The 27,608-nt window shown below is 58.1% G+C and overlaps 4 protein-coding genes and 1 non-coding gene across 5 annotated transcripts in view; 4 read left to right on the top strand and 1 right to left on the bottom strand.

The window, feature by feature from the left end:
• Positions 1-3,351: 3,351 nt before the first annotated feature.
• The window catches only part of LOC116779940 (estradiol 17-beta-dehydrogenase 8-like), a 120,418-nt gene continuing 96,161 nt past the window's right edge, over positions 3,352-27,608 (top strand). Inside the window, 1 exon segment of the mRNA XM_032674467.1 lies at positions 3,352-3,559. Within this exon segment, the coding sequence (XP_032530358.1) occupies positions 3,558-3,559 (2 nt within the window). The 5' untranslated portion in view covers positions 3,352-3,557.
• On the top strand, positions 7,803-10,501 carry QPRT (quinolinate phosphoribosyltransferase). Its single transcript, XM_032674432.1, has 3 exons — positions 7,803-8,399; positions 9,484-9,615; positions 9,952-10,501. The coding sequence occupies exons 1-3, from the start codon at positions 7,803-7,805 to the stop codon at positions 10,135-10,137; spliced, it is 915 nt and encodes a 304-aa protein (XP_032530323.1). The 3' UTR covers positions 10,138-10,501.
• LOC116779939 (medium-chain specific acyl-CoA dehydrogenase, mitochondrial-like) lies at positions 13,085-21,823 on the top strand. The gene is made up of 12 exons (XM_032674466.1): positions 13,085-13,132; positions 14,711-14,810; positions 15,455-15,552; positions 15,651-15,720; positions 16,582-16,682; positions 16,843-16,923; positions 17,101-17,231; positions 18,337-18,445; positions 19,049-19,189; positions 19,266-19,361; positions 19,805-20,053; positions 21,474-21,823. The coding sequence occupies exons 1-12, from the start codon at positions 13,109-13,111 to the stop codon at positions 21,543-21,545; spliced, it is 1,272 nt and encodes a 423-aa protein (XP_032530357.1). The 5' UTR covers positions 13,085-13,108; the 3' UTR covers positions 21,546-21,823.
• LOC116779957 lies at positions 23,574-23,657 on the top strand. The gene has a single exon (XR_004354268.1). It is a non-coding gene; the product is annotated as a small nucleolar RNA SNORD45 (small nucleolar RNA).
• Positions 25,368-27,608, bottom strand: part of LOC116779921 (tenascin-X-like) — a 34,091-nt gene continuing 31,850 nt past the window's right edge. The window contains 4 exon segments of the mRNA XM_032674431.1: positions 25,368-25,734; positions 26,176-26,372; positions 26,824-26,985; positions 27,410-27,506. Of these exon segments, the coding sequence (XP_032530322.1) occupies positions 25,654-25,734; positions 26,176-26,372; positions 26,824-26,985; positions 27,410-27,506 (537 nt within the window). The 3' untranslated portion in view covers positions 25,368-25,653.

The raw sequence follows: 27,608 nt of genomic DNA, 5'->3' as shown, positions 1-27,608 counted from the left end.
TCTAGAAGTCACCAAGCACCTTGTGTCCATAAACACCTCCTAAACACCAAGTTTCAGCCAAAAAAAAACCAACCAGAACTCCAAGGTTCAGACCAAAAAAACCCTTCCAGGAGTTCCCCCTCTCAGGTCTCTCCACTTTAGGGTTCTGGAGGTCCCCCCTCTTTGGGCTGCTGGGGGTCCCATGTGTATTGGGGGTCCCCCCTCTCTGGGCTGCTGGGGGTCCCAGGAATCCCAGGGGTCTTCTCACTTTGGTATTCTGGGGGACCCCCTTCACTGGACTGCTGGGGGTCCTGCAGTTCCCCTTCTCCAGGGTCCCCCTGCTTAGGGATGGGAGGGGTTTTGGAGGCCCCAGGGGTCCCTTCTCCCCTTACTCTTTGCTTTGGGGTGCTAGGGCTCTCAGGGGTCCCACCTCTCTGGGGTCTCCCCCTCTCCAGGCTGCTGTGGGTCCCAGAAATTCCGGGGGTCCCCCTTCTCTGGGCTCCCCTCTCTCTGGGATCCCTCTGGCTGGGCTGACGGGGGTCCCAGCACTCCCCCTTCTCCAGGCTCCCCACTTCAGTGTCCCAGGGCTCCCAAGGGTACCCCCTCTCCAGGGTACCTGCAGGTTCCCTGCATTTCAGGGTTCCTGCACTCCCAACCCTCCCCTCTCTGCAGGTTCCCCCCCTCCTTCCAGGCTGCTGAGGGTCTCCGCTCTCCCCACTCCGGGGGTCTCAGCAGCCCCCACCGCCTGTTCCTCCTCTTCCTGCTCCTCTGGGCCTGGGGCCCCCCTGCCTGGCCAGACCCAGTTTTCCAGACCCCACACCCCTCTTTCTTTGACTCCAGGACCCCCCTGCCCCCACTTTCCTCAGCATCCCACCTCTTCCTGATGTCGAATTTGTGCCCCAAAAGGCGCAGAGGAACTGCACAGAGACAAGGTTTAGTCTTTAAGCAGCAAGGTAATTATTTTATGCAACATTGGGGAACTCCCAGCTCACGCTGGACAAAGAGTTCCAAAGCACTCAGTGAATAGCCAAACTATTTATACAATTTTTGCGAGAGATTACATCATCATTTCATGCATATTAATATTATTGCAACATCTAATTAAAATATTCATAGCAGGCGGAGTTAGGGTGGAGTCAGGGGCGCGGTCATCATTTGGGGGCGAATTTCGGGGGTACATCCTGTTACTTCAGCCTCGGGGGTCGTCGCTTTACTCCTCTTTCTTGGGTAAACTTTTGAACTTTCCTTAATTTGGCTGACTCCAACATGTATTTGGAAGGAGTTTCTGATATTTGGCAGGAGAATCTGGACTCTGGCCCTTCTCTTTCCCCTTACCTCCCTGTGTTCCTTCCATATGTCTATTTACGTGTGTGTTAGCATTTCTGGTGCTCTTACTTTATGTTCTTTTGTGTCAGTGTGTCAGATTTATGAGTTATGTTCCACTAGTCCTTGAAACTTAGTTCTTTGTTTCTTTGCTCAGAGTATGCATTCTAAGTTAACTCTTCAGGCCTTGCTTTGTTTCATCCCAGTCCCTCGAATCCCCTATTTCCTTCACCCTGGGGACCCCTGGCCCCCCATTCCTGGCTATCCCACCTCATCTCATCCTCAGACCCCCTTTTCCTTAACTCCGGGACCCCCTGGAGTCCCTTCCCAGTTCTCACAGCTCTCCCAGTTTTTCCCTTTCCTTGACCCTGGGACCACCCTGACCCCCAAATCTCCCTGTCTCCTCAGTTCCCCACTCCTGCCTTATCCTGTAGAGTGGTCCTCGAGTGTCCCAGGGACCCCCTGAACGCCTCATTCCTGGACACCAGATGCCCCCTGCACTCTCTTAACCAGACCACCACCCCCTGCACCCACTTCCCCAGCTACAGAACCCCCTGCACCCCCTTTCCCAGCCATCCCACCTCTCCCAGACTCCCTTTTCCTTCACCCTGGCACTCCCTGGACCCCCAGTCCTGCCCATCAGGACCCCCCTGCACCTCCTCTCCAACACTGGCACTCTCACCCCCTTCCCCAGCTCCAGGATCCCCTGCAACCCCTTTCCCAGCCATCCCACCTCTCCAAGTCCCCACACCCTCCCTTCTCCTTCACCCTGCCACCCCCTCCACCCCCACTCCTGCCTTTCCCACTCCCCAACCCCTCCTTTCCTCAACAGCCGGCACCCCCTGAACTGCCCTTCCTGCACATCCCGGCTCTCCCCACCCACTGAACCCCCTTTCCCTCACACTGGAGGCCCCTGCACCCTCCTTTCCTGGACACAAGGACCCCAGAGATCCCCTGGGCCCCCTCTCCCAGTCTCTACAGCCCCCCTTTTTCCTTCCCTCTGGGACACCCCCAAACCCCCATTCCTGGCCACAGGAACCCCCTGGCACCCCCTTATTCTGCACTAAGACCCCCCTGCAACCTCCTTGCCCGCCCAGCCCGCCTCTCCCAGCCCCCAGGCCCTGCTTTCCCTTCACGCTGCTACCCCCTGCACCCCCAGGCCTGCCTTTGCCACAACCCACAGGACCCTTTTCTTTGGAACACGGGGGGACCCCCTGAACCCCGGGTTCTGGCCATTCTCCCGACCCCCAGGACCTCCCTTTCCCCCACACCGCCGACCCCTGGCCAGGGGATCTCCCCGGACCCCCCATCCCACCTCTCCAGAGCCCCGCACTCCCCTTTCCTCGGCCCTGGCATCCCCCAAAACCCCCTTCCCCAGCACTCTGCCCCCCGACAGCCCCAACACTCACCCCAAAAAACACTCCCAGCCTTCCCCCCTCTCCCATCTCCCCCCTTTGGGGGGGCGGCAATTGGGGAACTCCCGCCACTGTTGGGGACAATCAAAGAGTTCCCGACGCGTGGCCGGGGCCTTTGTTCGGCCTGCCGGGAATTCCCAACAAACATCCCGGCCCCCACCAGCCGCTGGGGCCCGGGGGTCCCTCCTCTCCAGGGATCGAGCTGTGGGGACACGAAGGGACCCCCACGGGAAGCCCTTTGCCGCTCTCCCACCTCCCCTTCTTCCCCTCTCCCACCCTTTGCCCGTCGCCCCCCCGCTGCTTTGGCAGTGACCCACCCCCTCTCTCGCTCACTCTGGGGCTCCCAGCCCCTCTTTTCCTTCCCCTCTGCCCCTTTGCCATCGGGGCCCCCCCAACTCACCGGCGAGCTCCTGGCTCGGGGGATGGAGCGGGGGGAGGAGGAGCGGGCAGAGGCAAAGGAGGAGGAAGAGGAGGAGCATCGCCCCCCTGAGTGGGCGGGGAGGGGGAGCTCGGCTGCGATGGGTTGGGGGGTGCGGGGGGTTTTTGGGGGGGATGTTTGGGGCTGAGCCGCAAATGGCCCTCGGGAGGAGCTCGGGGGGTCCCCGGGAGGTGGTTTGGTTTTGTTGGGGGGGATCCCGGGGTGGGTTCCCGGCAGAGGCGGGAGGTGGGCGGGGGGATGCGGGGACCCCCCCGCGGTGGGGGTCGGTGTTGCGGGGTCAGGCCCCGCCGCCCCCATTGTCAGCCCGGTGCCGGCGGGGGGGGACGCGACGAGCCCCTTTTTTAGGGCCCCCGGAGTGGGGAGAGCAGAGAGGGGCGACAGCGGAGCTGGGGGACCCCCGGCAGCCTGGGGGGGCGGGAGGGGAAGCGCGGAGAGGGGGAGCCCAGAGGGGTGGGGGGGCCGGGGACCCCCGGCCCCTGAAAGAGGGGCTCCGAGAGGGGGACCCCTGGGATTCCCGGCATCTGCAGCAGCCAGGAAAAGGCAGAACCCCAGGGAGGGGGCCCCCAAAACACGAGGGACCTGCAACAGCCTGAACGGGGGGACCCCCAGAACCCCAAAGTGCAGAGAGCAGAGGGAGTGAACTTCGGGGAGGGTTTTTTAGAGCCTTTTCCACGGGCCTCCCTCACCTGGCTGTGGTCTCCCTGTTTGTCAGCACTGTCAGGTTTGCCCACCTGAAGCCCCCCTCCATCTCCTCCCTGCTACTGGAACTGCTGAGGTCAGTTCTGGACTCGGTGGTGCCTCCAGCACTGAACCCCTCCATGAGGAACCAGGACCTCAAGGATACCTGGAGGAAAATGACTGGATGCTTTTCAGAAGCAATGAAGTGCCTTTTTACTTCTTCACAGCATCCAGGATGTCAGACTGCTTTGTGCCACGTGTCCATTTTGTTGATGCTATGTTCATGTATTTTATATTTGCATTCCTTTTTTTTTTCACTTGTGTTACTGTTTTCCATAAAGGAATGTCATTAGTCATTCTATTGCTACACCAGTACCTACCATTGCTGTGTACAGACACACTGAGGTGCCACCTTCTTGCCCTGGGCCTCTGATGGGGCAGCAGCAAGTCCTGCTCTGGAGCAGCTTCTCCTGCTGCACCCCAGGAAATCCAGCAGAGCCATCCTGGCAGCTCCTGGCACTGCTGGCATTTGGCAGCTGGGAGAGGCACTTGCAGGAACTCACCTGCACTGCTCTGCAGCCACAGCCTGACCCTGGCAAAGGGCTGGCAAGGTTCCTCCCCTGAGGAGCTCTCCCCTCTCCTCCCACCCCAGGATCCCTTGAACCTCCTGCTCCTTTCTCCTGTCTGTCCTTGCTGCCTGCAGCTCCTGCCCTGCTCTGCCATGTGGCCACTTCCCCTGCACTGCAGCAACTGGGAAAGTACTGCTGAAAGATCCTAGAAGCTGATAGTAACATTTCCTGGGAAATCCCTGAGTGCAGCATTGGGATGTGCTTCTCTGCACAGAGCTCCCCGTGTCCATCCCTCAGGCCGTGAGGCATCTCAGACAGGGCAGAGCAGGTGACACCCCACAGGGCTGAGGTGCCTCCAGCTCCTGGGACCAACAGCAGGAGCCAGGGAGACCCTGCCCCTGCTGCAATGAACTGTCTGTGTGTGCAAGGGAAGGACTCGTGTCTCTGAACACCCCTGGGGGGTGTGAGCAGGGCATGAGCCCAGCTCAGGTGTGGACACCTCACAGAGCCCTGATACACACACACACTGCTGCTCTTCCTCACCCCCGTCCCCAGTCCCAGTGAGAGTTCTCTCATCTGCCGTGGAAGCAACCACTGCAAAGGCCTCTCTCTGCTGGATCCCCTTCCTATGCTCTCTGGCTGGTGCCTGCCGATGCAGGGGAGGGCTTTGGGTGTGGGAAGGGGCAGAGAGGTGCTGGGGGACCTGGCTGGTGTTACCATGAGACCTCTCTCAACTCTCAGGAAAGACAGAGCAATCAGGGGGGTTTCCAAGTCCTCAGAGAAGGAAAATACCAAATCTGTCTTCAGGAGGGAGAATTAGGGACTGGTCAGCTCCACCTCAGTCCTTGGGAAGGTGACAGGACAAACCCTCCCACAGTCATCCCCGGGCACTTGAAGGCAAAGAAAAACGCAGCACAAAGTGTTTGGGAGGGCAGAGGAGGGAACGGGGCACACTTGGACTTTGGGAAGGCCTTGGCCATGGCCTCCCATCATCTCACAGCCAGACTGAAGCAGTGGATGATGACGGGATTGAAGTTTGGCTGGATGACCAGGCCCAGAAGTCACCTGTGGTCTGGAGCTGTCCTGGCAGCCAGTCACTGTTGTCATTCCTCTGTGCCCAGCAGTGGGACGCTACTGTGATGCACATGAGCAATTGTCTATGTCCGTTGACCACAGACCTTCTCTTCTTGACGGGAGGAAAACCACTCAGGTTCCCAGTGACCTTTGAAGTCAATGAGAAAGTTTGCTCAGGTGATCTGTGAGTTTCTTGTCCCACTGCAGGCATTGCTGCTCAGATCCAGGGCTGCCTGGCAGCTCCCCCCAAACAGCCCTGAGCATTTCCTTTGCTTCATCTTGTCTTTTTCCTTCTTGTCTTCTTACAGCTTGCTGCCATTGACCATCCCTGTATCTCCCCCTGCAAACAGCCCATGTCTGTTTGCCCTTCCCTCCCTGGCCCCACTTGGCATCACAGGAACATGCACCCTGGGGAGCAAGATCCTCCAACAAGCGCTTCATTAATAGTCTGCAGCGTCCTGCAGTGCCTCGGGCTGTTCCCTTGCCAGAGGCACCCCAGGCCACACACATTGACAGCATGTGGATTATTCCTGACAATCCCAGTCTTTGGGCACTGCACTCCATGCACATCCCCCTTTCATTAGAGGATCCACGGGAGGGCAGCTCTGCCAGAGAGAACGACACATTGACAGAAGGCCTTGGGGTCAGAGGGACGGCTTGGTGTGGCTGTAGAAACCCAATACTCACAGGACAAACACCCAAAGCACAGAAGCTGCTGGACAGTAGCTGGGAATCACTTGGGAAGAGAGATGGGTGGCTCAGCCCTGCTGGAACGTGACCAAGTGAATCAGCTGCCTCAAGGAGTCCTGGTTCCTCAGGCTGGAAATGAGGCCCCTCAAGCACCCCCGTCCCTGGGGCACCACCCAAGTGCCCTTCAAGAACCCTGAGCCCCCAAGTCCTCCAAGCACCTCTCCAGATCATGGTGTGGCCCCCAAATTCCCCCCAGTCATTCCCCCCACCCCCGGCATCGCTTATTTATTGCCAATAAAGAGAATTTTTCCTCCCCCACCCCAAACCTTTGGGTGGGGGGTGGGGACCCCCGGGGCAACCAATCACAGCAAAGGGGGAGGGTCTTTGGGCGGGGCTGGGCACGCCCCCACAGGTAAGAACTCCCCTGACCCCTCCCCAGTTCCGCTCAGTTGCCCCCCCAAGTCGCGACAGGTCAGTGGGGTGCCCCTCCCCCATCGCCACTTGGGCGCGGGGGGGGGGAGGGGTGGGTGATGTGGCCAATCAGGGCCGGACTTTGGACTCCCCTGAGCTGGGGAGGAGGGGCAGGTGGGAGATCCACATCTGGGGGGGGTCGGGGAGTGCGAGATTTGGGGGTGTTTCTGGGGGGGGTTGGACCCACATGTGGGGGGGGTGGATTTGGGGGTGGGACGGTCATTTTTGGGGGGGAAACTCACATTTAAAGGGGGTCCGGGTGGAGTGGGACCCACATTTGGGGGTCTCTGTGGGGCAAGACCCATATTTGCCCCCCCCCCAGGGCCCCAAATGCCCCCCAGGACCCAAATAACCCCCCCAAAATCCCCTCCAGGACCCCAATATCCCCCTCCCAACTTCCCTCGGGATCCCAAAATTCCCCCTCCCCGGACATAAAAAACTCCCCAAAATCCCACCAGTAACCCCTCAAGCCCCCCACATCCTCCCCTCTACCACTCCAAGGAGCACAAAACCTCCCCAAATCCCCCTCGGACCCCTGAAGACCCAAATAACCAACCGAAATCCCCCCACAGACCCCTCAGGACTCCCCCTAAACCCCAATATCTCCCCCCAGGACCACAATAACCCCCCCCCAATCCCCCCAGGGCCCCCCCAAAATCCCTGTCAGAACCCCAATAATCCCTCAAACCACCTCCAAGAGCCGCCACACTCCTCCTCCCCACCTCCCGAAGACCACAACTTCCCCCTGCCGGACCCAAATAACCCCCCGAAGTCCCTGCAGGACCCCAAAATCCCCTGCAAGACCCCTTCCAGAACCCCCAACCCCCTCCCAGATGCCCCCTCAGATTCTCCCCAGAACCTCCTCGACTCCTCCAGGACGCCAAAATCACCCCAAGGACCCAATAACTCCCTAAGATCCCCCCAAGAACCCCTCAGGATCCCAATAAGCCCCCCAAATCCCCCTCCCAAACCCCCAATATCCCCCCCAAAACCCCCTTCAAAGACTCCAATAACCCTCCAAACCACCACCCCCCCTGCGACTCCCGAGCCACCTCCCCCCACCCCGAAGACCCCAAAATTCCTCCCTGGACCCAAATAACTCCCCCCAAATCCCCCGCTAGCACCCCAATAACCCCCTTCTCCCTCTCCCCAGGACCCCCCACCATGACCTGCGAGCCCCCCGCCCCTCTCTGGGCCCCCCTGCCGCCCCCCCACCGCCTCGTGTCCCTCGCCCGCGCGTGGCTGGACGAGGACCTGCCGTGGCCCGACGCCACCGTGGGGGTCGCGGGGGACGCCCCGACCCGCGCCCACCTCCTCAGCAAGGGCGGGGGCGGCCCGGGGGGCGTCCTGGCGGGGGCCCCCTTCGCCGAGGCCGTGTTCGGGGTGTCGGGGTGCCGCGTCACCTGGAGGGTCCCCGAGGGGGGGTCGCTGCCCCCCGGGCGGGCGCTGGTGGCCGAGGTGGAGGGTCCGGCCGGGGGGGTCCTGACGGGGGAGAGGGTCGCCCTTAATATTTTGGGGCGCTGCAGCGGGGTCGCCTCGATGGCCGCGAGGGCCGTGGGGGTGGCCCGGGGACACGGGTGGGGGGGGGTCGTGGCGGGCACCCGAAAAACCACCCCCGGCTTCCGACTGGCGGAGAAATACGCGCTGGGGGTGGGGGGCGCCGACCCCCACCGGGGAGGCTTGGGGGGGGGGCTCCTCCTGCTCAAGGATAATCACCGAGCGCTGGCGGCGGCGGCGGCGGCGGCGGGGGGGCTCGAGAAGGTGGGCACCCCGAATTTTTGGGGAGTAATGGGTCGGGGGACCCTTGAATTGGGGGAGTTCTGGGAGGGGGGCCAAAGTCTGGGGAAAGAAGAGGGGGCAACTCCGATTTAGGGGAAGAGACCCATAAATTGGGAGGTTCTGGGTAGAGGGACCATGAAATTCGGTGGAAGAGCGTCGATATTTTCGGGAGGGGAGGAGGGGGGACCCCAGTTTGGGGGGCTGGAGCAGGTGGGCACCCCGAAATTTTGTGGGGAGGGCACCCGTATTTGGGGCTTGATTTGGGGTAAAAGGTGGGTGGGGGACCCCAGTTTCAGGGGGGATAAGGAGGGGAAACATCGATTTGGGGGGGTGACCCCTAAATCGGGGGTTCTGGGTGGAGGGACACACTGATTGGGAGACAATGGGTGGAGGGCAGACAGAAGGACCCCTGGATTGGGGGGAAATGGGTGGCGGAACCCCAATATTTGGGGGGAGGAGCTCAGTTTGGGGAGGAAATGTGGGGAGGGGGGGCTGAATTGAGGGGTTCTGGGTGGGAGGAGAGATGACCCCAGTTTTGGTGGTGTTGGGTAGGGGGGACTCCTGAACTGGAGGGGTTGGAGGTGGGGGCCCGATTTTGGGGGGTTATAGCTTGGGTGACCCCAGACTTCGGGGATGGTGGGCGAACACTGATATTGGGGGCAGGAGACCCCAATATTTGAGAGGGGCACTGAACTGGGGGGGAGATGAGTGGGAGGGACCCCCGGATTAGAGGGGAGGGAAACGGGGGGGGGGGGGAGTCACACCTGAATTGGGAGGTCCTGGGTTGGGAGATCCTAAATTCGGAGGACAATAGGTGGGGGAACCCTTATTTTGGGGGGAAATGGAAGACATCCTTGAATTGGGGGATTTGGGAAGCGAGGACCCCAATTTGGGGGGATCAGTGCGGGGGGGGGAGACCCCAGTTGTGGGTCAACGAGTTGGGGGGGGACCCCATTTGGGGGGCTCTGGATAGGGCACCCCCTGTTTTACCTCACCCCCACCCCATATCGGGGCTTGGTGGGGTCCCTCTGGGATTCCCCCTCCTCATCCTCCTCTCACTCCCCAGATGGTTTTGGGGGTGCGCCGGGCCGGGGGGTTCACCCGCCGGGTGGGGGTCGAGTGCTCCAACGCGGCCGAGGCACTGGAGGCTGCGGGGGCGGGGGCCGACATCGTCCTCCTAGACAACCTCTCCCCCCAGGTGAGCCCCCAAAATCCGGGGGGGGCAGCCCCAGGTGTGGTACTGGACCCCGAAAATAGGGGAACCCCCTGTATAAAATGGGGGGAAGCCCCATAGATAAGGGGGGGTGAACCCCATTTTTAGGGTCAGTGGGTTGGAGAACGCCAGTTTTGGGGATCAGCGGGTGGGTAACTCGTGGGTTTGGTTGGGGGGACCCCAGTCTGGGGGGTTTCTGAGTGGAGGGGATCCCGATTTTGGGGGTCAGCGGGTGGGTAACTTGTAGATTTCTGCCTTGCACACCTCCAGTTTTGGGGGTGGGAGGCTCCTCGGTGACGGGGTGCCCCCCGTGTCCCCCAGGAGCTGCACTCGGCGGCGGCGCAGGTCAAGGCTGCACACCCCAGAGTGATGGTGGAGGCCAGCGGGGGGGTCGTTTTGGGGACCCTCCCCCAGTTTTTGGGGCCCCACATCGACGTGGTGTCCATGGGGTGTCTGACCCACAGCGCCCCCGCCCTGGACTTCGCACTACGGGTGCTGGAACCCTAAAATCCATCCCGGGGCCCCGGAAAGCCACCCTGGGACCCCCTAAATCCCCCTCTGGGAGGGGGACCCTGAAATCCGGCAGTGGGTCCTCCCAGCCACCAGGGGGCGCCAACGGCTGAGGATTCCCCCACCCCAATATCCAGGGGACCCCAAAATCCATCCTGGGGCCTCCCAAAACACATGCTTGGACCCCACATCTTCACCGTGGGGTCTCCCTTACCCAGAGAGGACCCCAATACCCATCCTGGTGTCCCCAGGGTCCCCCCAAACCCTTCCCCCCTCCAGGGGTGACCCCAGATCTCAATCCTGGAGTCTCCTCACCCCCCTTTTCTCTCTGTACCCCCAAATAAACCCCTCCCACACCTCCTCCCCACGTCTCCCTAACATTTTTTGGGGGCATTGCTCCCCAAACCCCACCAGTGAGTGTGAAAACATCCACTTTATACCGATCAAAAATGGGGGGGGGGGGAGGAGAGGGCGAGGGAAGGGTGTCACGACCGCCAACCCATTGGTCCTCTACTCAAAAACAGTGGAAATTCTGCTAATCAGGGAGTGGGATCCAGCCTTTTGTGGGAATTGGCGCTTGGGGAACGAGTCTGAGTTCAGGACAACAGTTTGAGGGGTCCAGAGCCCAGTTTAAGGGACCCAGACCTCAGTTTGAGGTGCACAGACTCCAGTTTGAGGTGCATAGACCCCAGCCTGGAGAACCAAGATCCCAGTTTAAGGATCCTAAACCCCAGTTTCAGTGGCCCTGAGCCCAGTTTAACGGGCTCAGACCCCAGGGGGTGGGGGGTGGGTTAGGGATGAGGAGGAAATCTGGCCATAAATTACTGCCACCAGCAAGGCACTGTCACCCCTGCACAGGACCCCATCCCATCCCAGGACCCACCCTGTGAGTGTGATCCTTTATCCTGGGATCAGCACCCATCCCATGAGTCTGATCCCTTATCCCAGGACCAGCACCCACGCTGTGAGCAGGATCCCTTATCTGGACTGGAACCAGCACCCATGCCATGAGCGTGATCCCTTACCCCAGGACCAGCACCCATCCCCTGAGTGTGATCCACTCTGGGACCAGTGCCCCCCGCTGCGGTCCAGCCCCAGCCCTTCCTGGTGATCCCCCTGAGTCACCACCTTCCAGGAAGGCTGCAGGCCAGGCTTCTCCTTATCTCATCACCTCGAGAAGCTTCACCGTGGCATTCCTGTTTCCAGCCACATTACCACCTTTGGCATCTTGACCCTCTTGAACCCTACCCATACCAGCTCATTCCTGGGTCACAGATCTCAGGAGCTCATTCCTTACCAAAGGGTTATTGATTCTGATCTTGGAGGTCCCTGGAAATAATGTCTCAGTTCTGTCCATGCTGTCCCGAAATCCCTCCCCGCAGCAGGAACACCCTGCAGTTGCTCAGGCTCCTGAAGCAGCTGCACCTGTTTGTGACAGATGTTACCTGTGCCATTACCTTTCCATAGGGATACCAACCCCCCCTTCCTGCCTCTGGGACTGTGGGGGGGGGGGGGAAGATCCCAGTTAGTGAACTCCAGTAAAATCCACTCTGCTCATTGGAAAACCCATCTGTTAGAACCTTTCTCTTAAAAGGGATGGAGAAATGTCTCTGCATCCTGGAGCTGTGGTGATAATAAATCACCTGAGGAGCACTGAGGAATTAGGTGTGCAGGAACCGTGCAAATAAGGGATGAATAATCCATGGACAGAAATTGGGCTACTCAGCAGTTAAACTCCCAGCTTTGGTCAGGAATGTGACCTGTGGAGCAGAACCTGTGGTGCACAGGACGCAAGCTGGAGAGGGGGTGTTTCCCAGCCTTGAAGTCACACATCCCGTGGCCTTGAAACTGGATTTAAAACTGGAACATGAAAATCTTCATTGGAATAACATGAAGTTACAAATTAACTTTTACTCAGCTGCAGGGAGAAAAGTCACAGAATCATCAAATTACTAAGGTTGGAAAAGGTTGGAAAAGATCTCCAAGGTCATTGAGTTCAACCTGTGACCAATCCCCCCCTTGTCAACTAGGCAAGAGCACTGAGTGCCACGTCCAGTCGTTCCTTGGACACCTCCAGGGATGGGGACTCCACCACCTCCCTGGACAGCCCCTCCCAATGCCTGACACCCTTTCCATGAAGAAATTCCTCTTGATGTCCAACTTGAACCTCCCCTGGCACAACTTGAGGTCGTTTCCCCTTGTCCTGTCCCTTGTTCCCCTAGAGCAGAGCCCGACCCCCCCCCCCGGCTCCCCCCTCCTGTCAGGGAGTTGCAGAGCCAGAAGGTCCCCCCGAGCCTCCTTTTCTCCAGGCTGAACCCCCCAGCTCCCTCAGCCGCTTCTCACAGGACTCACGCTCCAGCCCCTTCCCCAGTTCCGTTCCCGCCTCTGGACTCGCCATTCCACCCGTCCCGGAGTGAAAAACCAGCCGCGGTCTGAACAAAGCCCGTGCGAGAACATGATCGGCTCCTTTCAACGCGGTGCCTTCACCCGATCCGCGTCTACCCAAGCCCACCTCCGCCCTGGGCAGGGGCCCGGGGCTCTCTCGGCCGCATCCACCCAACTCAGCGCCCGGGGAGCCCCGAGCCCAGGGCGGCTCCGACGGCGCGGGGTGAATTTCCCACCGAAAAAGGCTTTTCCCAGGGAAATCAAAGCAGCTCTTTCCCTAAAGTGTCATCCCAATGAAACGAGGCAGCGGCGGGGGAGGGGTGCGGAGGGGAACCCGGGCCGCTCTGTTCGGGGGGAGCACGGGGCTGTTCGGGGGGGAACGGGGACGTTCGGGGGGGCAAGGGGATATTCGAGGGGCAAGGATGTTCGGGGGGGGGGGGGCGCACGGGGCTGGTTCGGTGGGACACGGGGCTGTTCGGGGAGGGGGGGGGCACCTTCCTGTTCCGTGGGAGGGAGGGGGCCGGGACCGTCCCACTCTGCTCCGCTCCCCCCCAAGCCGGACACTGCCGGAGCCGCCGCCGCGATGTCCGCGCTCAGCGTCAGCCGGGTGAGGGGGCTCGGGGGGGACGGGGGACGGAGAGGGCCGGGATCGTGCTGGGACGGGGGCGTCGCTGCCAGCCCCGACCCCGAGGGTCTCGTCCGGGGGCGGCCTCAGAGCTGCTGCCCCCGCTGCCCTCGGGATCAGTGGCCACTGCCCCTCCCAGGGGTCGGTGCCCTCTGCTCCCCGAGGGCTGCCCGTGCCGTTGGTAACTGGGAACATTCCTTACGTTGGGTTCCACCGGGCCCCCTCCCCGGGAACTGCGCCGGCGCTTCCAATTCTCCCCCCGTGATTCCTGAATTGGGGGAAAGGTGAAGGGCGCCGGCCCGGCCGTGTCCCTGCGCTGTCCCTCCGGTGCCGCTCCAGTGTCCCCATGGCCATCTGCCCCAAGCGTCACGGTGACCGGGGGGGCTGCGGATCTCACAAGGGATGCTCCAGGCACCGGGATTTGGGGTTCAGCCCCCGGCAGCGGGGGCAGAGAGGGTGGAAGGCACGAGGAGCTGGGGCTAGGCTCAGGGCACAGAGAGGTGACCGAGCGGGCAGGTGCTTGCCCAAATCCATACACGGAATCACAGACTGGTTTGGGTGGGAAGGGGCCTTAGAGACCACTCAGTTCCACCAGTTCCTGCCATGGGCAGGGACACCTTCTGCTAGACCAGGTTGCTCTAAGCCCTGTCCAACCTGCCTGGGAACACTTGCAGGGATGGGGCACATAAACTGCTCCAGCATCTCATCCTCTGTGTGTGACCTTTGGTCCTTTGTCCCTCCTCTGTGCGCCTCCTGCTGTGACTCCCTGCCCAACCCTCACCTCCACCTGTCTGAGGGTGTTGGTGTTTCCAGAGTCACCTCAACGATGTCCTTGACCTTGCACAGCCCTGGGACAGGAGAACCATGAGACCGAACGTCTCTAACACAAACCTGACAACTCCTTTCCACAGGGTGTCACCTTCAGCCTTTTTGGGAATTCAGGGCTTTTCCTACTTTTGTCTAAACTTTTTGGTGGACAAGCTGCATAGGACTCGATCATCCTTAAGGAAAAAAACCCAGCAAATCCCAAAGGAAAACAAAAACCAAACAAACAAAGCTTCCACAATTACAATTCCCTGGGGTTTTTTTCTACCTCATCTTCCTGTCAGTTCTAGCTCAAACAAGGTGTAAAATGTTTGGGAGGGTTGAGGTTTGTCTGGAGGTTTCCTGGTATTATTTGTTTTGTTTTCCTACCCTGTGGCAGCAGTTTCGTAAGAAAGCTCAGGCAAGAAGGGAAAACCTGGATGAGAAGGGAAAATATCATTTTATAACATCGTGGCTTGTGAAAACCCCACGGATAACACTTCACCTTCTGGGAGCCCCCCCCCCTTCCCTGAGCTGTGCAGCACTGACTCCTCAGCTCTGCCTTCCAGGCTCTATCCCAGTTCTTCTCACAGTTCTTCACCTTTTGGGTTTACAGGTATTTTCAGTATTCTCTGAAAATACCTTTTTTGCCTGTGTGACACCTGTCACAGCCCGTGTCCCTCACCAGCACCTTTGGGATGTGCCCCTCGCTCCAGCCCGGGACATTCCCTCATTCTCACACTCCTTTTCCTGCAGCAGCTGCTCTGGACTGTGGTCTGGCATGGCTGGAGGTCGAGCTCCAGCAAACCTGCCCCAAATGTGCACCTGAGCAAACCTGGGGCCGGGTTCAGCTTTGGTGAGTGTGGCAGGGCTGGGGGGGAGGGAACAGGGAGGGACAAATGGCAGCAAACGAGACAAAAAACCAGAGACCCCCCCAAAAAAAAACCCCAACCAACCCCAAAAAAGCCAAACAATGGCATTGCAGTTCAGGAGGAATTTCAAGGTAGGTGTTTATTTGGAATAGATTTCTATTCTTCTTATAAAAACTATTTGAAATCTGAAATCCCTTTTCCTTTCCAGCTCAGGACTGCTGGGGGGACGTGTGTGATATTTCTGAGATTTTCTTCTTCTTTTACCTGTCTTGAGCTCTTTTCATTGCCAAAGTTACCTCAGCATTGAGCAATGATCCTGCATTGGCTTTTAAACTGTTAAAAGAACCCTGTGTAGCATCAGGGGAACACAGTGGGTACAGGGACGTGACACGCAGATTCCTCCTCACTTGAGCTATTACAGCAAATTCTGTGGGGCAGCAGCAGATGTCTGATGGGTGCTTTTACTAAAACATTTTGTTACCTGGCACTTCCTGCTCTATTTTCAGTAGTTTTTGAATAATTTGGTAAGTAACGGTGTTGTGGGCATTGCTCAGAGCTCAGGGGAGTTTCAAAGGGAAGGAGAAAATTGAACATCTTTGTGATTTTTTTACCTCTTATTTTCCACTAGAACTGACAGATGAACAGAAGGAATTCCAAGCCACTGCCCGGAAATTTGCTCTGGAGGAGATTATTCCTGTTGCTGCTCAGTATGACAAGACTGGCGAGGTAAATCCACCGCACAGCAGGGGAAAAACAGACTTTTCTCTTAATGTGAATTTTAAAATATTACCTGTGATAATCAATCAGGATTTTTCCTGTTCCAGTATCCTGTGCCACTCATCAAACGAGCTTCGGAGCTTGGGCTGATGAATTCCCACATCCCAGAGAGCTGTGGTGAGTGATGATCCATTTTAATCCCTAAAATAAACCAAAGAAAAGGCCTTGGAAGGGATTTATGTGTGAAATTCTGGCTTATGTGTAAAATTACCAGTTGCACCCTGGAGTAATCCCAAAAGGATCCATGGGCAGGTGGGCACACACAGGTGGGCCAGGTGGGTGTTAAACACTCGAAATTCAGGAATGGATTTGAAAAATCATCATGTTTCATGGTGAGAAAATCATCAGCACAGTCTGGCTGGGATACCCACAAATAACCGGGAAAAGGAGGTCACTGGTGAGACTGACTTAGTGGGTGTGGAAAAATAGAAACTGGTGCCTCCCAAGAGCTGTGGGAGAAGGTCATGGAACAGGGTGTTAAAATGAAATTCAAAATGGGAAAAGAGATGGACACAGGAAAGGGGAAAAGCGATCCAGACTTCCCAGGTAAAATGGTGTCTGCTGCACCAGTCCCTGCCTCTGAAAAAAGGGAGTTGGGGGTTCTAATAGGTAGTTCTGTGAGGTGTCAGAGCCCTCATGGCCCTGCCTCTGCTTCCCAAGAGCTTCTGGGGGAATGCCTGGATGTAAAGCAGTGACAGATCCTAGTGGCACCTCCTGGCCATTTTGTGCCACTTGTTCCACCTTGAGCGCAAAACTCCCCCGGAACCGTAAAATGGGATTTTTAAATCATCTGACTGAAATGAAAATAAAGAAATAAAATAACAAAAATATAAATCTGACAGCACATTCTTTCCCAAGGCCGTAGGGGGATGTCCAATGGAATGCAGTGCACAGGGGGGATGTTTGGATAATAAAAGCTTGTAAATTACTAATATTTTCCGCTTGAGACTCTGCTGAGCTCTGACCTGTCCCCTGCAGGGGGGTTGGGGCTGGGCTCCTTCGAGGCATGTTTGATCACAGAGGAGCTGGCCTACGGATGCACCGGGGTGCAGACAGCCATCGAGGCCAATTCCCTGGGGGTGAGTCCTGCTCAGCCCCAAACTGCACTCTGGAACCCTCAAACTCATCTCTGCGTCCTTTAAACTGGGGTTTCAGCCCTCAAAACTGGGATCTAGGCCCTCCAAACCGGGCTCGGGGCCCTTGAAGTGACGGATTAATGCTCTGAACATTCCCTTTCAGCAAATGCCAGTGATCACCGCTGGGAATGAGCAGCAGCAGAAGAAATATTTGGGAAGGATGACAGAGGAGCCCTTCATGTGTGTGAGTGTGACCAGGCAGTGACAATAATTAGTTAATTAATTAGTTGATGACAGAGGAGTCCCTGACGTGTGTGAGCATGACCGGGGATCCATCGGTGCCCACAATTCCACAGTAATTTTGTGGCTGCCCAAACCCAGGCCGTTGATTCCTCGGGATGCTGGCGTTTGTTTCCTCCAGGCCTACTGTGTGACAGAGCCCGGCGCGGGCTCGGATGTGGCCGGGATCAAGACCCGGGTGGAGCGGAAGGAAGATGAGTACATCATCAACGAGCAGAAGATGTGGATCACCAACGGCGGGAAGGCCAACTGGTGCATTGGCGGGGACCGGTGTGGCTTCACAGTCCCACTGGGCTCTGCTGGTGTTCCTGGAAGGGCCTGTCACCAACCCGAGTGCTCTGCTCTGTCACCAGCTCATCGGGATGAGGCACCAGCAGCCTCTGTGGGTGCCCAAACAGGGAATGGGGTGATGACGTCACAGCTTGGTGACATCATGGCTCGATGATGTCAAAACCCCAGTCAGGAATGCCGCTTGATTTGGGCTGAAACCAAACCAAATCCGCTCTGCTTTCCCCTTGGGACAGGGAGTTACTCAGCGTTCACTCACAGAGCGCTCAGGTTACCCAGCCCTGCCCTGGCTCTGGGACAGGGATCAGCTGCTTCTGACTCAGCCACAAACCTCTCCAGGGAAAGCAGGAAAACTCTGGAACTGGGGAGTTACACTGAATTTCCTTAAGGGAAGGCATTTCCAAGGAGTCCCAGAGCCTGCCCAGCATGGCAGGGCAGCACAGACCCTTCCCCAGGGCTCAGTACGCCATCCCTCCCCACCCCAACACACCAAGGTTTTGCAGTTCAAGAGGAAAAACTTTATACATTTATCTACAAAAGTTGGGGTTTCTCACTGTTTAACTCCTTGCTTGAAGCAGAACCATCACAGTGACTCTCCCAGCACATTCCTGACCCCCAGCAATGGGATTTCAACAATTGCTAACAGAAAAAAATGCATTTACAACTGATACTGAGTAAAATTGAGATATTGGCAATTGAGAGGATAAGGCTTTGCACACAATACTGTACTCCCTGAGCAATAATCCTTATGGATGTTCTGGGAATTGGTTTATTTGGGGCTACTTGTGAAGCTGAGTGTGATATTGAGACACAACACATGGAGAAGGCAGAGAAGCTTTGCAGGTAAATCTGAGGGAATTTCATTAAGTCTTGATGTTTGCAGGAAAAGAGGCCTTGAGAACACTGACATTCCTTGCACTCCTCCCTCCTCGTTGGTTGGGGGTTTTTTTGGAAGGGCTCATTAAAAAGGTTTCCTGTATGGTACACAGATTAAAAACTGGGGACACTTCTGCCCAGCAGTGTCTGATTGCTGAGGATGAGCCGAGCCCCCGTCTCTGTTCCCCTACAGGTATTTCCTGCTCGCCCGCACTGACCCCGACCCCCGAGCCCCGGCCAGCAAAGCCTTCACGGGGTTTATCGTGGAGGCCAACAGCCCCGGCATCCAGACTGGCAGAAAGGTGAATTGCCAAGAGCTCAAGAGCTGATTAACGTTCAGGGGGGTGAAGGTGTCAGCAGCCAGGTGGAGAACTTCCCCCAAAACTTCACGGTTCGCTGAAATTTCACCTGCTCCTGCCCCAGGAAGGCACTGTGGAGTTCTCTTTGGGGGGGGAAACAAAACCAAAACAAGAAACTGCCATTTTTAGTAGCAGCAAAACTAGAGATTGAACATTTGGAACTTGAAAACCTCATTTATTTAGGAATTTGTCTGTTGGCAGCACAGCTGGGACACACAGTTGCCTTCACTGAGGTTCTTGGCTGTTTCCTCTCCCATGTCAGAGGGTAGAATTGAATTACACATGTAACTGAATCCTCCAAAGGATAAACTGAACCAGAAAAAGCCAAAGGAGAGATTCTAGCCCCAGGATTGATATCCCACACAGTGGGACAGGTCAGGGCCTTGCTGGGCTGGGAAGGCAAAGTTGGTATTTCTTGTCTCTATGATTGGTTTTAGCTAAAATTGAAGTGGTTTGGGGGAAAAAAAAAGTTTCTTTGAGTAAACTAAAGGATGGAACCTCAGAAGAATCTGATTTAGTGGCACCTCTGTAAATTCCCTTTTCCAGGAGCTGAACATGGGCCAGCGCTGCTTGGACACGCGCGGGATCATCTTCGAGGACGTCCGAGTCCCCAAGGAGAACGTGCTGATCACAGAGGGCGCTGGCTTCAAGATCGCCATGGGTGCCTTTGACAAGACCAGGCCCCCCGTGAGTGCCAGAAATGGGCTGTTTCTAACCTGAGCTGGGGATTTCTGCCACTCATCCTGCACTGTGCCTGCCCCAGGTGGCAGCGGGGGCCGTGGGGCTGGCAAAACGAGCGCTCGACGAGGCCACAAGGTACGCACTGGAGAGGAAAACCTTCGGGAAACCCATCGTGGAGGTGGGTCCAAGGGATTGGGGGTCAAAAATGGCAAAGTCTAATTCAACACGGAGTTGAGGGATGGATCCCAGTTCTGTAGAATTCCTCAAGCACAACTTCCCAAGTGTATTGAATTTGCAAATTAGGAAATGAAGATATAAAATCAGATTATGGGGAAAAATTTATTCCCAGAAAGATTTCTCCAGCCCTGGCACAGGGCTGTGGGGGACTCCCCATCCCTGGCACAGGGCTGTGGGGGACTCCCCATCCCTGGAGGGTTTCACCATGTGGATCCAGCACTTGGGGACACAGTTTAGTGGTGAGGACGAGGGTTGGACTCGGTGATCTGGACACTCTTGTCCAGCCTCAACGATTCCATGATCCCTCGAGTCCCTGAAGAAGGCACATTCCCCTCGAGTGTCCCTGCCCTTTGAAGCTTACCCGGTGGGTCTCCCCGCTCCCAGCACCAGGCCGTGGCATTCCTGCTGGCGGAGATGGCCATGAAGGTGGAGCTGGCCCGGCTGCCGTACCAGCGCGTGGCCTGGGAGGTGGACGCCGGCCGCCGCAACACCTTCTACGCCTCCGTCGCCAAGGCCTTTGCCGGGGACATCGCCAACCAGGTGGCCACCGACGCCATGCAGATCTTTGGGGGGAATGGGTTCAACACAGAATATCCTGTGGAGAAGCTCATGAGGGATGCCAAAATCTACCAGGTGAGTGGGACAGAGCATGGGGCCTCCACAGCGACACAGGCGTTCTATAGAGAATAATTAACAGCTGAGTAATTGCAATCAGGATGGACACGGGATGAAAGGATTTGGAGGCTGAGAGCAACAATCCTTCCATTGGCAGAAAGGCCTTAAATTTGAGATCCTCAAATACTCACACACCAGGTAAGTGCTTCAGCTGAGCTCTCATGAGCACTAAGGAACACGGATTAATTAATCAGCATTAATTACCCTGTGTGGGCTGCAGGAACAGCTGTGGGGCTCAGCCTGTGGTGATTCACTTCTTTAGGTATTTATTTATTGGGTTTTTTTCCAAAAGAACAAACACGGTCATATTTCCTCATTTTTGGCCCATGGACACCCCTAATCCCCAGTGGTTTTCTTGCAGTATTATTGCCAAGAAATTATTCCAGGCCAGAATTTCTCTCTTGACTCCAGTTCGTTATTCAGCAGGAAAGATTAAATTCCATTTAGCAAATCCAGGGATCTTCACCTTTCCCCTCTTTCCGACATTACCCGTGACTGGATGGAAGAGATCCAAACAGGTCTAAGGGAACAGGGGTCACAGCTGCTGTTGTTACTGTTGATTCTGGGTAGTTGACATTCCTTTTACAGCTGACTTTAAAATTTCAACTGTTCTCACCAGCTAGGAATTTTTCCCTCCCCAAGGACAGAAAGCAGCTGTTTGCAATCGAAAAATTATCAGTCCTGATTTCAGTCCTGCCAGGGAGGAACTGAATGAGCCGCAGGCCTTTGTCAAGATCAGGCTCTTTTCCTCTTCTGAGATTTTTGTTCCCCAGGATCCCAGTTATCCAATTCTCCATCACACAGATCCATCCTCAATGCAGAGCCAGGAAAGCTGGAACCTTGAAATTGTTCCAATTACTCTGATTTAGTATGAATTTTGGGATGTGTTTCCTGCTCCCTCCATCCCTGCAAGAACTCAGGAAAGGCACTGGGCCGCACAATTCCAGCAGCTTCACCTAGAGAAGCTTCGTGTGGTTTGGGGAAGATTATCTTGATTTTGAGACTGCAGAGAATGTGGATTTGCAGGAGTGGGAGCAATTTGCCAATCCCACTTCTGGTAGAACTGGGAGCTGAAACACTGAAACCCCCAAATTTTGCTGCCCTGGAGCTGCCACAGGCTGTGCCTGGGGGATCCCTGGATCCCTCCTGTGCTACACACATAGGTGTTTCTGTACCTGGGATCCCTGGATCCCTCCTGCACTGGGCACACACACCTGTACATGCTTATTGCCTGTTGTGGGACATGGTCACACTCATTTTTCCTCCTTTTCTCTCTTCCTGGCCCCGGGCTCGGTGCTGGGAGGGCCCCGAGTGGGCAGAGCTCTGGTTGAACCCCTTTCCCAGCACTCGGCTCCCCCAGCCCTGGCTCTCCCTGCAGATCTACGAGGGCACGGCACAGATCCAGCGGGTGATCATCGCCCGCCAGCACCTGGGCAGGTACAGGGCCTGAGGGACGTGGCGGCTCCGGGTCCTGCCTTCCAGGGAAGGAGATTTTGCTGCATTTCTCCATTAGAAACACCTGGGAAAATCCCTTTTCCTCCAAACTGCTCTTCTTGTGCCTGATCCAGCACAGGCTCTGGGATCTCATTCATGCCCTCACCAGCCCCCCCAGCTGACCGTCTCAAACATCCCTGAATCCCACAGGGATCGGTGTCTCTCTTGCCCACTCTCCTTTTGGCAGCAGAGGAAGAAAAAACCTGCTCTGGCAAACCTTCGTGATCAAAAAGTGAACAAAATTTGGATTTTTTAATTTATTTCTGACTTCTTGTTGATTTGTTCCCGTGAAGGCAAAAAATCCAGCACATCCCAGGGGTCAGATTTGGGGGGTTTCCATGTGTGTAACGGCACTGATCGGCTCCCGGTGTTTACTCCCGGAGCTTGGGCAAACGGATCAGTCTCAGGGAACCTAAAAAACTGGCTTTGCCTCCTGAGGAAGGGCCCAGCTGGCTCTGGCACAGGGAACGCAGGGCCCCAGTTCCCCAGATCCATAAGAAGCACTGCGGGTTTGGGGCCTTTCATCAGCCAATTTGAGAGGAAAACAAAAGTGAATCCGTTTCTTGTGCCTTGAGCTGGATTTCCTTGTTACAGGCAAGCGGCAATGATGGCGCCTGACAGGGGCCGCGTCTCCGGGGGCCAAAGGAGCGGGATGGGGCAATAGGACCGTGGATTAACTGATCCCACGGGAAAAGCCTGCAGGAAAGGGGCTCCGTTTGGGCATCGCAGCGTGGGCTGAGCTGGGGTGACCCCAACACAGGCTGGGGATGGGGCCTGCCCAGCACAGCGGGTTTCCCTGGAAAAGGGCTGTTTGGGAGTCACTGCTGCATCCCAATAAAAGCTGTTGTGCGGGCAGGACAGGGACGGCTGTTCCCGCACTCCTTGCACGCTCTGGTGGGATCCGGTGCGGCGTGCGGGTCCCAGCGTGGGATGCGCCCCGGGTGGGGCTGGCGGGTGGGAGCGGACAGGGGATGGATGGGCTGGGGATGGAGGCAGGTGGAGGTGGGTGGGATGGGGATGGAGGCAGATGGATGGGGATGAAGGCAGATGGGACGGGGATGGAGGGGGATGGAGGTGGGTGGGATGGGGATTGGGCAGATGGGACGGGGATGGAGGCGGATGGAGGTGGGTGGAATGGGGATGGAGGCAGATGGGACGGGGATGGAGGCGGATGGAGGTGGATGAGATGGGGATGGATACGGATGGAGGTGGATGGGATTTGGGACGGATGGGGATTAAGGAGGATGAAGGAAAATGGAGGCGTGTGGATGGGGATGGATGCGGATGGGGGAGGATGGGATGGGGGTTGGACGGACTGGATGGGGATGGATGCGGATGGGGGAAGATGGGATGGGGGTTGGGCGGACTGGATGGGGACGGAGGTGGATGGGGGAGGATGGGATGGGGGTTGGACGGACTGGAGAGCGGTGGAGGAGCACGCAGCCAGACGGGGGAGGATCCCGCCGGCAGCTCCTCCTGCCCCGCCCGCGGTCGGGCGTCACTTCCAGCGGAACGGAGGGTAGGAGCGGCCGCGTGGTGCGGGACCGGGCGGGGGTGCAGAGGTGCCGGCGGGTTTGGGGGTCCCGGGGGGCTGCTGGGCGGCTCGTTCCCCGCAGGCGGCGGATGCCGCGGGCACGAAACCCCCCGGCCCTGGAGCTGCCCCACGGGCCGGGGCTGTCGAAGGTGCCGCCCCAAGGCCGCGGGGCCGGAGCCGCTGCCCCGAGCCCGGCGGGCCCAGGACGGAGCGTCCGGGCCGGGCGAGGCGGCCGCGGGAGGATCCTGAGCCCGATGCCGGCCCAGCCGAGCGGCTCCTGCGGGAACAGCCCTGCCGGCTCTGGGAAGCAGCTGCGGGCGGGTTTCTCTTGCCCGCAGCGGCGATGGCTCCAGCCTCGGGCTGTGCTCCGGGGTCCCGGCTGAAGGCGGCAGCGTCCTGCTTTGGGGACAGGGTGTGTGGGCTGGGCCGGGCCGGAGGAGGCACTGCCTGGGCCGGGGATGAGTGCTGGCATGTATTAGCTGAGCTGAGCTGATGTCTCTCACCGCTTTAGCTCTAGAATTACTCTGAGGCCCGGCAAGCTCCAGGTCCCTTGGGAGGTTAGTGCGGAGCTTTTCCAAACCGTGGGATCAAGTTCCCGTCGTCCCAAACTGTGACGCAGCGAGAGGAGGAGGGGGGCACAGGTTGTGTTTTGCTCGGTTCCCACCTTGGGCAGGAGCAGTTCTGGGCTCGGTCCTGGCTGTTGTGCCCGGGGCGGGCTCTCCCCTCGCCTGAATTCCATTGTTTGGGGCTTTGTGGCCATGTCCAGGGGGGAATGTTGACTCGGGGTGTCCCTGAGTGCCACGTGCGCTGGCAGAGCTCTGCACTGCCACGCTGGGCTGGTGCAGCTCTGGGTGGGAGTGGGCAGGAGAGAACTGGCACCTCCCATCAGCTTTGCCCTAAAACCAGAATGTTTTCTGTCCCGCCCAGGTCTTTGGGACAGCCCAGGGCTGTGCCATTTTGGCTGGCCCAGAGCTGTGCGCCGGCATTTTGGAGAGTCTGCAGCGCTGCAGCTTCCGGTGGGGCACGACAGGTGAGGTTTGGGGTGACCCAGCTGCCGGCAAGGTCCCTCTTCCAGGGCCTTTGGATCTCCAGCCGGGTCTCCAGCCAGCTGGAAAGGTGTGGGTGCGTGTGTGCAGCTCCCTGGTGCTTCCTGGGCACCTCTCAGCTCCCGAGAGACTGATCCGTGGGGTGAGAAAGAAAACAGGCCAGGGGCACTTGTTAGATCGGGTCTTTTTGTGTCTGTAAAATGCGGGTTTGGCAGTTGGTTCCATATTTATAAAGAGGATTTGAACATTCTTTTGTTGTTATCACAGCCTGTGATTTGTTCCATTCCTGCCACTCTGCATCCTGGGACACACGCTGCTCATCATCCGGGCTCGGACGGGGAAAAGCCCCCGAGCCCCAGGTTGCTCCTGGGAGGAGGTGGTGCAGCAGGGTGGGGGTCACAGGGATATTATGGGGCTTTATGCAAGGGGAGGGTGCTGCCCATCCCTCTGCCCATGGTGCAGGTCCTGTGTCACATGGTGGGTGCTGGTCCCCAGCCCCTCAGTGATGGGTGCCCCGTATCACACAGGCGGTGCTGGTCCCCAGCCCCTTGAGGCACCATCCATGTTTCCCACCTGCCCCTTCCCCAGAGAACAAACAGGCAGAGAGACCTGAGCAGCTGGGGGAGCTCAGGGGGGAAACCAAACCCATGTGACGGATATTCAGTAATCCAAAGGAGGCAGCCTTCCCTCTTCCTACCCTGGAAAGGTCTGGAAGGCCCTGTAATTTGGGAAACTGGCAAAGCCCTTCCCTGTCAGAGGTGGCAAGGAGGTCCCACAGCACCGTGTGGAAAGGGGCCCACATTGGAGCAGTTTGTGAATTGTTGCCTGTGAGAGAAGAACTGTCTCCCACGGGAGGGACCCATGTTGGAGCAGGGTAAGGACTGCCACTCCTCTCCCTGAGCAGCACCACAAACAACAGGAGATGACCATGACCCGACTGTGACCAGGAGATGACAAGGACCATGACTGTGACACAACTGTGACCTGACTCCATCTCTGAGTCCTGGGAGGATGCCCAGGGCATTCCAGTTCCAAGGAGTTGTTTTGCCCAACTCCACAACCTCTATTTTTGGCTTCAGGGGATGGATCATGCCATCCCACCCTACCCCACCTCTGCCCACTGCTGATGACAACACGTGTTTGTGTTGCCCAGGTTGGGACATCTCAGCATCTCCAAGGCCAGTGGGGGGTTGCGTCCAGCATTTCAATGGAGAGAGAGACCAGAACCCCTACCTGAACCTCTAGGTCCCCCTGCCCCCACTCCCAGCCTGACCTCTGCTCACCCCAGATGTCGGGATCACCGTGGGACAGGGGTGTCACCGTCAGCTTTTATTAACCCCCAATGAAAGTTTCACCCTTGACCCCCCACCCTCTCCCCAAGTCCCACCTGGGGGCCCCCAGATGCCTGGGACCCCCCAGCACCCAGGGAGGCCCCCTTGCCCCCCTAAACTCCCCCCACACCCAGGGGGCCCCCCCCAGCCCCCTCAGTCACGCTGCGGCCGCAGCTTCATCTCGGTGAAGGGGATGGAGACGTTGAAGCCTTTCCAGGGGAACCAGTGGATGCCCTGTGGGGAGGGGGGGTCAGGACCTCCAGAGACCCCCACAGAACCCCACAGACCATATTGACCCCTACAGCTTCCATAGACCCTGTGGATTCCTGTAGAACCCTCTAGACCCTATAGAATCCCCACAGACCCTATAGACAGCTCTAGATCCCCACAGGCCCTACAGTACCCGATAGAGACTTATAAACCCCCATAAACACTGTAGACTCCTATAGACCCCCACAAACCCTTATAGATAGATCCCTATAGACCACCACAGGTTGCCATAGACCCCACAGACCCTAGAGACCCCCAGAGATGCCTATAGACTCCCACAGACCCCTGTAGGCCTTGACCGTCTAGACCCTCATAGACTCCCACAGAATGCCCACAGACCCCTATAGACCCCCAGGGATCCCCCCCATGCCCCCAAATCTCCCCATACGCCCCAGCCCCCTGTACCTGGTGGTCCCGGGTGGCCCCGTAGCGCCCGTTCAGGTTGGCATAGTGGCAGTTCCGGTACCACCAGGCCCCTCCATAGGCCACAGCACAGTGGGGAGGCCGGGGGTGCCCCGGGGGCTCTCGGGGGCCCCGAGGGTCCCGGGGGTCCCGGTCCCGTGTCGAGAAGGGGCTGCCCGAGTGGTAGGAGAGGGCATCCCCTGCGGGAGGGAGTGTCAGCACCCCCAGGGACCCCAAAACCCCACAGATACACCCCCCCCCAGGGACACCAAGGAACTCCAAAATGTGTCAGGGATCCCAAACCCACCAGGCACCCTAAAAACCCCAGCAAAAATCCACCAGGGACTTCCAAAACCCATCAGGGACCCCGAGGAACTCCAAATCCCATCAGGGATGCAAAAAATCCACCAGGGACCCCTAAAAGCCCCAGCAAAAATCCACCAGGGACCTCCAAAACCCATCAGGGACCCCGAGGAACTCCAAATCCCATCAGGGATGCAAAAAATCCACCAGGGACCCCCACAACCCATCAGGAACAGCAAAACATCCCAGAGACCCACCAAAGCCCAGCAGGGACCCCCCAAACCCCAGCAGGGACCCCCGAAAGCCCAGCAGGGATCCCCCAAACCCACAGCATCCCCCGCCCCGCACCGGCGGTGCCGCTGAAGGTCCCGACTCGGAGCCGATATCGCTCCTCGGCGCCGCCGACGGCGAAGTCGCGATAGTGCGCGAAGGCGGAGTCGTGAGAGGTCCGCAGGTCCACGCGCAGCTCCGTGGGGGTCCCGGCCGTCAGCGCGTGCAGCGCTTCGTTCCCTGCGCCCCAAAACCGTCCGGCACCCCCCGAACCCCTGGGGACCCCCCGAATTCCTCCCCCAGATCCCCCCCTCCATTCCCAACTCAGCGCCTCGTTCTCCGTGCCCCAAAAACCATCCAAGACACACCCCCAACTCCTGGGGACCGCCCCGGACCACCCTTAGATCCCCCGAGTCCTCCCTGGACACCCTGCAGCTGCTGGAGCCCACCCGAGTTTCCCCTGTGCCCCCTCAGGTGCTGGGTCTCATCAAAGTCTCCTCCCCAAATCCCGGAGTGCCCCTGTGGGTTGCTTTCTTCCGTGTGCCCTGGAATTTCCGGGTCCCCTCAAAGCCCCCCAGGACCCTCCAAGCCCCGGGGGACCCTCAAACCCTCCCAGACCTCACCAAACCCCCCCAGGACCCCCCAGACCCCTGCCCCCCCTCACCGAGCCAGAACTCGCCGCTGATGTTGCCGAAGCCGCGGGCGTACGACTCCCACCCCCGCCAGAAATCGGTGCCCCCATCCTGGCGGCGCTGGAACACCTGGGGGGGTGGTCAGGGGCACCCCAAATCCACCCAGGGGCCCCCAGTTCCACCCCAGACCCCCCCAGTGACACTATGGCCTCTTGTAATACTCCCCAGAAA

Source organism: Chiroxiphia lanceolata, chromosome 33 (assembly GCF_009829145.1).
Source record: "Chiroxiphia lanceolata isolate bChiLan1 chromosome 33, bChiLan1.pri, whole genome shotgun sequence".
NCBI lineage: Eukaryota > Metazoa > Chordata > Aves > Passeriformes > Pipridae > Chiroxiphia > Chiroxiphia lanceolata.
The sequence above is the reverse complement of the archived record's forward strand: the minus strand, read 5'-3'. Positions and strand labels throughout refer to the sequence as shown.